At 36.4% G+C, this 12,911-nt stretch overlaps 1 protein-coding gene across 1 annotated transcript; it reads left to right on the forward strand.

Moving 5' to 3' along the window:
• The first annotated feature begins 1,772 nt into the window (after nucleotides 1–1,772).
• On the forward strand, nucleotides 1,773–11,620 carry LOC128190139 (uncharacterized). The gene is made up of 6 exons (XM_052862055.1): nucleotides 1,773–2,184; nucleotides 3,030–3,063; nucleotides 3,223–3,409; nucleotides 3,897–4,037; nucleotides 7,969–9,861; nucleotides 10,642–11,620. The coding sequence occupies exons 1-6, from the start codon at nucleotides 1,915–1,917 to the stop codon at nucleotides 11,420–11,422; spliced, it is 3,306 nt and encodes a 1,101-aa protein (XP_052718015.1). The 5' UTR covers nucleotides 1,773–1,914; the 3' UTR covers nucleotides 11,423–11,620.
• Nucleotides 11,621–12,911: the final 1,291 nt, after the last annotated feature.

Consider the following 12,911-nt stretch of genomic DNA (forward strand, 5'->3'; position numbering starts at 1 on the left):
GTCATATCCTTTGTTTATCGTTATGAACTTTTCTTTAGTATGGCAGGGGAAGGGTTTTTGCGTGTGACGTACAGGAACACCTACAAACAAATGGACTTTTAATTTTATTTACATTACTCTTATATTTCTTAAGAAAAATGATTGTAATTCATAGCGCTATAGAAACTGACAGGGCTGAAATCTACACGATCTAGTTCTAACCATGAAGTTTATCAATTGGTCGAAACCTTTATAGCAAAAGATTGGCTGTTCGTTCGCTCTAAAACGCGTTCGCCCTTGACGCCGTTCGCTCTAGTTTTCGTTCGCCCTAGGTCCGTTCGCTCTTGACGCCGTTCGCACTGTGTCCGTTCGCCTTAATTTTATATAGGATTAATTTATATATTTTTCTGTATTCTGGTCGATTTAAACATTTTGAAAGATACATATATAATTAATGAAAACAATACCGCCCTTTCTACTTCTACATACATGTAATTATCACCATGGTTGACAGTAGTTTGATACAGTTAAATGTTCCATTTCCGTATATATAGAATATGTGATAATCATTTGCTAAGCTTCTGAATGAGCCAATTAACGTCCCAAATTCTTTAATTGTTCAAAAAACACCAAGCAAATCATTACAAAAACAAGAAGACGGTTATCGACAATTTACGGCAATAAAATCCTACAATTATACCAATTGCGTCTTTTTTGATGAAGGAAAACATATTATATACGAAAAATTAATAAAAGTTAACAAGTTTTAAGTTAAAAGTAAATGAAATAACTTATAATATGGTTTATTTAGAAACAAGGAGCGAACGAGGTTTAGGGCGAACGATTATTTGGGCGAACGATAATTAGAGCGAAGGGACCTAGAGCGAACGGACTTAGGCGAACATGTGGATAGGGCGAACGCACCCGATACCATATCAAAATAAGAAAAATTACGGACTGCACGAAATAATCCTGACGATGCTAGACTCAAATTCAAATGGAGACTTTGCTATTTATTTTATCTAACGTCCTGATGCACATTAACAATAATTTACTTACTTACCATTTATGATTAATTCAATAACTTTATTACAAGAAAGATGTAATATAAACAATAAAATGCTATCTGTGATGATTCATGCGGACTAATTAAGAAGGTAGCGATCATAGCAGAAAAAAATTTATATAACCACTAACGCCGGTTATGTTTTTTTTCTGCAATGTCCTACCTTCATATCCTACATGAATCACAAAAAAACCGGATTTTTTTTAAAACAAGGAAATATTATTATTTAGGGGCATTCATATACTATACAATGAAAGAATTTCAGAATTACATAGAGTGAAAGTTACAATGTTTTCTTCCTATTAAATTGATGTGTTCAAGTTCAAATTCAGTTTATTCACTCAAACCAAATGATAAATACACATTGAATTGTCAAAAGTATTTCATAGTCACAGAAAAATGTACATGTAGTAATAATGGACTTGCATGTACAACAGAAATCATATAAGAAATAAACAGCAGGTTAAAAATTTTATCGGGAAATAAATATGGTTGGTCACGTGATCAAATCCTGTGAAGCCCGAAGGGCTTCTCGGTTGATTTGCCATACAATATATATATAATAGGCATACAAAACAAAATAATACTAGTAACGTTAAACCACATTGTAAAAATCCTTTCCTCTTTCATGTGTAAAAAAATATTGTGTATATTTATATGCATTTTTAAAAATCAATTTTCATTAGATATAATGGTGCCTCAGACTTTTTATCTAAAAAAAAAGTTTTGTTTCGTCACAGAACCCTATTTTCCAGCTGGCTGAAAAGACCCAAAGCCGTTCTGAATACATCGAATACGAATAAGCTTTGGTACGATTTGCCTTGATTCTGTCAAACCGAAAATGGGAGATGAGGCTGTGACTCAAGACGATGGCAACGAAAGATGAATGTGAAAAATTGATGAAAACAAGCTTGTCTAAAGATGAACAGACGGCGTACAATTCTCTTATCGTTTTAAAGAAACGTGCAAACAACAGACAAAACCATTTGTTGATGATACAATGCAGAATTGTCCCAGTCTTCTTTCAACTTTTGGAGTTGGTGGAAGTGAAGAATTTGACGGATCGTCGACGTAAAACTGTTGATCTCTTGTTCAGTATTTTTGGTGATCTATGTAATCTGCAGGAATGTCGGGAAGAAGTATGTATCTATTGATTTTCTTAAATTAATTACTAATTACTGAACAAAAGATGACAATCTGCTTCACAATTATAGTCTCTCCATAGTTATTGCTTCCATCACTTTTTGATGATTTTTTTTATAAAAATACACATACCTGTGAAAGAAATTCAACTAAAATCGATAAAATGTAATATATCCAAGATATCTTCATTGAAAAATTATCATTTTTCACTCATAAAAGTTCACAGGAACGCAAACAAATTTCTTACGAAGATTTTATAATGGGAAATATTTACATCTTTTCTCCATTCGGAACTCACTCGGAATGCATCGCTCAATTTTTCAACGTTATCATCCCGGCTAATTTATGGCTGATGCAATGCAAAGTCCTTGTAGACCTATTTTGGGATATGTATTGAAACCAGAATCGGCAGAGGGGGTGTTTCACAAATCACTGCATAGGTGCATAAACCTAACTTGTATAACTTCATGAAGTTCATGTGTATATAAACCTCATACTACACACATCACTGCACATGTATGTAAACCTCGCATCACACTCATAAGTAAGGTTAAACGGTCCAAAACTAGCGCACAATTTTTTCAATGAGTGGCACTGTAGCTCCCAGGTCCATCCAAATTTTCAGACCGAGAGCTACGGACCTACAGACCTGCAGCTACAACAAAATCTGATACAGTTTCTCTTCTTTGGAGGAGCTGGTATTGTTTATAAACTATCAGTTTAAAAAATGATATTATTATAATAAAATTGGTCCTTCGTTAGTATACTACATGTACTTAATATTACATGATGTCTCGATAAATATAAATTTTGGTTAAATCAATTAATTTTTTTATTTCAGGTTTACAAACATTTGTATGGATTGGAATCTCTTGGTATGAAAAACTACATATAACTTTAATCTAAAAATTAAGATTACACCAAAAACTAAAGTCATGAAGTAGAAGTCAAGTACTGGTAATTTTTTTCATTTTGAATGAACCTAATCGATTAATACTACGTGAATATGAACATATCTTTTTTTCTTTTGATAGTCCTCTACTTTAGTGAATGCGACCATGAAAGCATTCAGAACAGAAGCTGCAGAACTTTAGCCAATCTTGCCAAACACTCTGGACTATGTGAAAATATTCACAAGACAGATTTTATGGAGACACTTGTCTCTAGGATGGAAGCCACTGAAAACATTCACCACCAACAGACATATTGTCGAGCAGTCAGGTACATAAGCATTCATTAAATCATTTGTACATGTATGCAGTATTTGGTGTATTCATCAATAAATTTCATTTTATTGATCATACAGTATACAATGTACATTATTGTATGTCCATATATTGGAATAAAAATTGTATGAATGATTTTTATACCAGTAGTTGTAATTCAGAGTAAGCACGTCTGGCCTGTAAGCTGTAGCAAGCTTAATGGATACTTTGTTGTCCCATGTCTTTATTGTTTGTTGAAACAGTTTATACCTTTGACCATTAACGGGACCCAGGAGGAAGGAAGAGTTAAAAAAAAAAGAAGAAATAGGATTTTTTTAAAAATTGTACACCCCTCTCCTTTCCTGAGCTCAAAGTTAAAAGAAAGTTTAGAATTCACTTGATAACTTTTACTAAGATGATGGGTACATTTGTATATGTACATGTATATGGCCCATTATATACAATTGAGCAGTTCATGCTTTACAAGGAATGTTCTTTTACAGATTACTAGGAAAAACACAACACCAGAAAGACAGAGTATTGTCACACAATGCTTTGTATCATATTGGTAAACTGATTGAATCTGAGGACTCGGCAGTCAGGAAGGAGGTGTATGAGGTGATTGAGGACTATGCCGTCCATAGGTACATATACCCAACACTACCACAACTCACATTAGTCCATAGGTATATATACCCCACACTACCACTACTCACATAAGTCCATAGGTACATATACCCCACACTACCACTACTCACATTAGTCCACAGGTACATATACCCCACACTACCACTACTCACATTAGTCCATTGGTACATACACCCCACACTACCACTACTCACATTAGTCCATAGGTATATATACCCCACACTACCACTACTCACATTAGTCCATAGGTACATATACCCCACACTACCACTACTCACATTAGTCCACAGGTACATATACCCCACACTACCACTACTCACATTAGTCCATAGGTACATATACCCCACACTACCACTACTCACATTAGTCCACAGGTATATATACCCCACACTACCACTACTCACATTAGTCCATAGGTATATATATCCCACACTACCACTACTCACATTAGTCCACAGGTACATATACCCCAAACTACCACTACTCACATTAGTCCATAGGTACATACACCCCACACTACCACTACTCACATTAGTCCATAGGTACATACACCCCACACTACCACTACTCACATTAGTCCTTAGGTACATATACCCCACATAACCCATACCCATATCACTGCACAGGTACATATACCCCACACTACCACTACTCATATTAGTCCACAGGTACATATACCCCACACTACCACTACTCACATTAGTCCAAAGGTATATATACCCCACAATAACACTACTCACATTAGTCCAAAGGTACATATACCCCACACAACCCATACTCATATCACTGCACAGGTACATATACCCCACACTACCACTACTCACATTAGTCCACAGGTACATATACCCCACACTACCACTACTCACATTAGTCCATAGGTATATATAACCCACAATACCACTACTCGCATTAGTCCAAAGGTACATATACCCCACACAACCCATACTCATATCACTGCACAGGTACATATACCCCACACTACCACTACTCACATTAGTCCACAGGTACATATACCCCACACTACCACTACTCACATTAGTCCATTGGTACATACACCCCACACTACCACTACTCACATTAGTCCATAGGTATATATACCCCACACTACCACTACTCACAATAGTCCATAGGTACATACACCCCACATTACCACTACACACATAAGTCTACAGGTACATATACCCCACACTACCACTACTCACATTAGTCCATAGGTACATACACCCGACACTACCACTACACACATTAGTCCATAGGTATATATACCCCACACTACCACTACTCACATTAGTCCATAGGTATATATACCCCACACTACCACTACTCACAATAGTCCATAGGTACATACACCCCACATTACCACTACACACATTAGTCTACAGGTACATATACCCCACACTACCACTACTCACATTAGTCCATAGGTATATACACCCCACACTACCACTACTCACATTAGTCCATAGGTATATATACCCCACACTACCACTACTCACAATAGTCCATAGGTACATACACCCCACATTACCACTACACACATTAGTCTACAGGTACATATACCCCACACTACCACTACTCACATTAGTCCAAAGGTACATATACCCCACACAACCCATACTCATATCACTGCACAGGTACATATACCCCACACTACCACTACTCACATTAGTCCACAGGTACATATACCCCACACTACCACTACTCACATTAGTCCATTGGTACATACACCCCAAACTACCACTACTCACATTAGTCCATAGGTATATATACCCCACACTACCACTACTCACAATAGTCCATAGGTACATACACCCCACATTACAACTACACACATTAGTCTACAGGTACATATACCCCACACTACCACTACTCACATTAGTCCATAGGTACACACACCCGACACTACCACTACACACATAAGTCCATAGGTACATATACCCCACACCTACCACTACTCACATTAGTCCATAGGTACATATACCCCACACTACCACTACTCACAATAGTCCATAGGTACATACACCCCACATTACCACTACACACATTAGTCTACAGGTACATATACCCCACACTACCACTACTCACAATAGTCCATAGGTACATACACCCCACATTACCACTACACACATTAGTCTACAGGTACATATACCCTTTACTACCACTACTCACATTAGTCCATAGGTACATACACCCGACACTACCACTACTCACATTAGTCCATAGGTATATATACCCCACACTACCATTACTCACAATAGTCCATAGGTACATACAGCCCACATTACCACTACACACATTAGTCCACAGGTACATATACCCCACACTACCACTACTCACATTAGTCCATAGGTATATATACCCACACTACCACTACTCACAATAGTCCATAGGTACATACACCCCACACTACCACTACACACATTAGTCTACAGGTACATATACCCTACACTACCACTACTCACATTAGTCCATAGGTATATACACCCCACATTACCACTACACACATTAGTCCACAGGTACATATACCCCACACTACCACTACTCACATTAGTCCATAGGTATATATACCCACACTACCACTACTCACAATAGTCCATAGGTACATACACCCCACACTACCACTACACACATTAGTCTACAGGTACATATACCCCACACTACCACTACTCACATTAGTCCATAGGTATATATACCCACACTACCACTACTCACATTAGTCCATAGGTACATATACCCCACACTACCACTACTCACATTAGTCCATAGGTATATATTTACATTCTACTGTGTTTTTCCATTAAATTCCGTGATGTTTAAATGCCTCTAAATGCAACACCTATTCACCGCGTATGAATTTACATGTCATTTACATAAGTAGTTCTCAAACAGTGATTTCTATGTAATCGGTTAAAAAATGTATTTCATAAATGTTGTCAAAACACCATGTTTTATAATTATTCAACAAAACAGTTGACTTTATTGTTAAAAGCAACATTTCAATAGGTATTTTTCATGGATTATATTTTCATGCTCGTCGATCTCATCTCAACGGTCTCTGTGAAAACCAGTTTAAACCGGTATTACAAATCAGCTGTTCTTGCTGTTACTAATTTACTCCCTCCGTGGTCTTCACTTTATATCGATTTATTTCAGTAAACAATTGATTTCTTCAGTAAGGGAATGTAAATATAAGCATTAAATGATTTATTTTTGACGTCGTCGTGTCAATAACTGCCGTCAGGTGAGCAGACAAATTATCATAACGCGCTAACGCGCGTTATTCAATTTGTCTGCTCACCTGACGGCAGTTATTGACACGACGACGTCAAAAATAAATCATTCAATGCTATAATATACCCCACACTACCACTACTCACATTAGTCCATAGGTACATACACCCCACACTACCACTACTCACATTAGTCCATAGGTATATATACCCCACACTACCACTACTCACATTTGTCAATAGGTATATATACCCCACACTACCACTACTCACATTTGTCAATAGGTACATATACCCCACAATACCACTACTCACATCACTGCACAGGTGCATAAACCTCATACTACACACATCATTGAACGTGTATGTAAACCTCACATCACACTCATCACTGCATAGTACTTATAGTTAATAATTGGTTCACTATCTCTGTGTTCACAATCTTCTTAAAACTGGATATGTTTTTAGTAATCTATTTCTTTTTACTCAGAAAAATATTATGATTTTACAATTAAAGCAAGAATATCATTAAAACAAAACACTAAAGCAATTGATATAACTTTTGGATCTTTTGATCTTTATAGCTTGTTGAATTTTACAATTAATATAAGAATGTTTTTGTAACTCACTCTGTACATCTTTAAGAAATATTTATCAAAATATCAATTTTCTTGATTGATTGATGTATTTCTTTTAGACCAACCTGTGAATTTGCCACCCAATTGATACGATCTGGAGCTTTTAAGGTTATTGTAGCAAAGCTTAGTGACAAGGAAGATAACTCCAGCTTCTCTCTCTTGTGCAAACTGAATCAAATACCCAATATAAGGCCAGAGTTTGGTTCCACCGGTGGATTACAAACATACATAGAAATGTTTAGTGAGGTGACGGATATACCCAAACAACTGGCGATCCTAAATATTGTGTGCTTGTGTTGTAAAGAATCTGTAAACAGAGTCAAAGTAAGAAATTTTGGGGGCTTGAAAATTTTCTGTGATACACTCAATAATGAAGAGTACCATAAAATACATGACCGAGTTATAAGTGCCCTACAGTGTTTTGTATTTGATGAAGCTGGCCTTGATGTGCTCCTTGAACATAACTTGGTTCCTATTCTTATGCATCACCTCAAAAGAGTAGCAGGGTTTAAATCTACGACAGTGAATTTGCTGGATTATTTTGGTACAGAGAAAAATGATTCTTCTCCATCTGCCTTTTCACCTGGCATTTTTGAAAGATTTTACCCACATTTACTTCATAAACAGGAATCTTATGAAAGTAAACAAGACTCAAATGCAAATAAAAATGTGTTCAGCATTGACAGTCCAACCTACGAACCAAAATCAGATTGGAATATGGAAGAATATAGATCAGGGGCTAAGTGTAAGGAGATGTTTAAGAACGGAGACACCAGGGCTTCCTCGGTTACCTCTATGAGTCCACTGAGTACAGTCTCGTTTAACTCACCAAGTCTCTCTTCCGCATCAGACTTCAGTCCCCCATCAAGTCCTGGTGAAATGGCTTCCTCTGCAGTGAACAGTGATCCCAGCTACCCTGTTGTGTTCAGCATGTCTTACAAAACAGATGCCAGCAGCCTAGGGGGCTACTCTCCAGGAAAAAGTGAATGTGGAAACTCTACCATTGAAGCAGAGGTTTACTCTGAGTCAGAGGATGGAGACGAAACAGGTACAACAGTATCAACACCAAAAATCAAGAAAGAAGTGAAGATAGCAGAAAACAAATCAAAATTGAGTGCAAAAGTCCCTAGAATCAACCTTTTCAAACACAAGAGGGCTGCTGTAGAGATGTCAGATGAAGATGAAGAAATGATGGAAACTTCTAACAAGAAGAGGAAATTGATTGCTTTGGAAGAGCCTGTTCAGACCACTGCTGCTTCAGCAAAAAAGAAAAGACATGGAGCCTGCATTACAGAGCAACACATTTTAATCATTTTGTCAAGAATTTCCCAGATGTATGATCCCAGTAAACATTTGATGACATCAGACACAATCTGTTGTTGCCTGGACTATTTGGCATTGGTGGACAAACCAGAGAAAAGAATGGCAAGGACTCTCTGTCGAATCATCTTAAATCCCCTGTGTTTGAAAAGCCTGCTAGATATTCACATGCCCTTATTGATATACCACAAACTATTGAAGAATGTAGCAATATCTTATGGGGAGAAAATTCTGAAGTCATTTCTTAGGTCAAAGCATGAAGGCCTTAAAAACATAGACAGGCGTGACCCGAGGGGTCGATCAAACAGTGTGGACTCCACTTCTTCACAGTTCTCCTTTCTAGACATTGAGGATTCGTGGTTAAATGATTGTCCAGCTACGGATAAAACCCCCGAACCTCAGAAAAATCACGATGCAAAGATGGTCAATACCAGTTCAAGTCCAAAGGAGAAGACTTGTTCTGAGGACTATGAGGACCTGTCTTTTCCTTTCCGAGTGGGACTTATTTTGCTTCAGGACGTCTCCACGCAAGTGGACAGTCCCTACGGACGTGGAGAGGTGGCACACTGCTTTCACAAGATGGACCCTGATGTAAGGAATATAACTATCTTCTCACTTCTCTTCGCCCTTTGGTAAGTAAAGCATCTCTGTTTTTAGATTGTATTTGCCACTGAAACTAGCACATTCAAGGAAAGATTCTCTTAAGGTCAAGATCTAGTAAATGAAAGGTGCCTACAGGTTTATGAAATTTAAGATATAAATTCTTTTAATGATGCTTCATAACAATAGCTTTGTTTGATAAGGTGTACCGGGGCTTAAATATTTGCTAAACACAATGAAAAATCATGTTTTGAAATGTCATTCAGTCAATGAAATATGAAGGAAATAGGTAACAAATTTCGGAGTTTTGTCTATTTTTGACTATAATGAAATATATCTAGAATGCCTAGTTTCTCCAAAAGCAGAATTAAACAAGCTTTTTGTCCCCTCTTTAAAATGATGTCAAAATGAATATAGGTAATGGAATTACTTTTCCAGTGATTTAAATTAGAATGTCAAGAAATTGATACATTTTGTATCTTATTCCTTTAAAGCCTTAAAGTATGGGAAAAGAATTATTAAAATCAATTATGACGTCATAATGGTTCAGCATCAAAAAGACACTCTGGAATCATTTACTAGATCTTGACCTAAAGATAATTATATATTTTGGTTTACTGCTAGGCTACATAATTGAAAATCTTTTCATTTTGTCCAATATTTAGATTATATACCAAAGGTACTTTAATATACCATGTGCTGATTTAATTAATAGTTTACTATTTGTATGAAAGCTACACATAAAATAAAAGAATAAAAAGAAATGAGTTGTAGTATTTTATACCAGTATATGCTTTTGTTCTATCTTTTAGGAATACAGGGATGACCAAACACTACTTCATAAAGCAGAACTTTATGGAAACCATTATGGAGCACTTGACCAGTGATGATAACAGACATTCCAGGAAAGCTTTCATTGAAGCTCTGTGTTTCGTGGGACACATTGTGTTCACATCGTATGAAGAACCAGAAAAGAGTAGTGACAGACCTGATTTACAGCCGGTCAAAAACATATCTACCTCAGATGCAGATTGCAAATTTGACAACATTGAATGCAAAAATATTTCTTTTCGTGTTCAAGACACAATTATCATGGGAAATCAGGAGGTGTTGGTGGAAAGTTCGGACTTATTCAAGGCCATGTTAGAGGGCCACTATTCAGAATCTAAGACACAGGAGATCTACCTGTCCAATACCACACCTTTTGCTGTGAGATTCATCCTTCATTATCTACATGGTTGTGATCAGTCCTGTGATGTTTTAGGATCGGTCTCCAAGGGAGATAAATCTGATGAAGCCCTGTGTAACCTGCTTGATGCAGCTGTTTTAAGTCACAGATACATGCTCAGCAGTGTGGTGGAGTTCTTGCTTTGTAGGCTGATTGATGTGCTCTCTCCAGAAAATGCCTGCCATGTTTTCCACTTTGCTTTGACGTATGATTTTCCAGAACTCATTTTTAGATGTGTTAAATTAATGTTTTCGTCACCTAGTGTTGCTCGAAAAGTGAGTGGATTTCAGAACTTTTTGACTGGACCAGATGCTGAGAATTTCATGAATGTATTATTTGATCTTTTACTAGAAAGAACCTATTGATTTACTTCTGTCTCAGCGTCTTGATACATATAATGCAATATCTATTTCAGAATGAAATTTAACAACAGTTCAGGAATGTAATTGTTAATGAATTTGAATATTCTTTATCTGTTATTTGCTTGTACTGTCATGATCTTAAATTACATGTACATATATTGTTTATGAAATGGAACAAAATTAAATAAATTTTTCAATTCACATGACCATATCTTTAATATTTGTAATTTATATGGTCTACGCTTTATATACGCGTTCAAAACTAATACCAGAGTTATCCCGCATTATTCGTAAAATATCAACACCAACCTAGCGACAAGTCATGAATTTTTTTCAAGGTGGGGTGTTATATCGAAGTAAAGTTTGGGGGGATGGGTGTACCGGAGCATATTTTGGTAATTTTACTACGTAAATTTAAGAAATTAAATCCGGACCCCCCCCCCCCCCCCGACCCCTTCATCTAGATCCGCGCATGACTTTGAAATAAAATGAATTCATCGATAAAGAATTTTCATATTTTACAATATTTGGCAAAAAAAAAGTTTTAAAATTTTTCGGAAATGGGAAAATTATAAAAGGTCCATCAGTATTGAGCAATGCCTTACAGATTCTTGGTTAACCCCTTAACCCATTGTACGCTGTTAGGTACTTGTAAATTTTCATGGAAAAAAAATAGGTAAAGTTATACTTGATTTTACTTGTCTATTTCGGTAGGAAGTACCGCCACAATATGGAAGTGTCCCATCGCGTTTTATTATTGATTTCTAGTAAACAAAGATTACCACTGATTGCAGTATTATAACTTCTGACAGGATACTAGCATAATATCACAGAAACCTGAAGTTATATATTTTCCTCATAACAAAATAATACACCTTCTACCTAATATTATTAGGTAGAGGGTATATATTAATTTTATTATGAGAAAAATATATAACTTCAGGTTTCTGTGCATAATTTGACAAAACAGAATTATTCAATGCTATTACCGGGTACCGGTAATAGTTAACCGATTACGTTGACGTTACATCCTGGAGATATTCAGGGTTGTACGTGTTTGCACAGCAATCGATTTTATTTTACAGCCAGCTCCTTATGGAAAAATAATCTTGGAGTGTCGCGGCGAATCACAATCAATGTATAATTTTACATAGAACAGAACATCCATTTATATATTTTTAAATTAGAGCCCGGAACAGACAAGAAACAATTAAAAAAAATAAAGAAAAGATTTGCCAATGGATAGCTAGCACAACAATTTAAATGATATTGCTCATTCTACCAATGATCTTGTACTGTTTCAGTTAAAAGAAAAACCTTGTATAAAAAGTGTATGACAACTCTAAAACGTTATCTGTTATAAATTTGCATGTATTTAATTGGAAACAGTTCCTTTTGTTACTTTTGTTATTTCACTATCCCACTTTGACCCGCTGATTCATTGGCCACGCGTACAAGGTCGGCCGTTAGCTCCGCCTCCATCAGCTGATGC

The sequence above is a fragment of the Crassostrea angulata genome, chromosome 6, assembly GCF_025612915.1.
Source record: "Crassostrea angulata isolate pt1a10 chromosome 6, ASM2561291v2, whole genome shotgun sequence".
NCBI classification, from domain to species: Eukaryota; Metazoa; Mollusca; class Bivalvia; order Ostreida; family Ostreidae; genus Magallana; species Magallana angulata.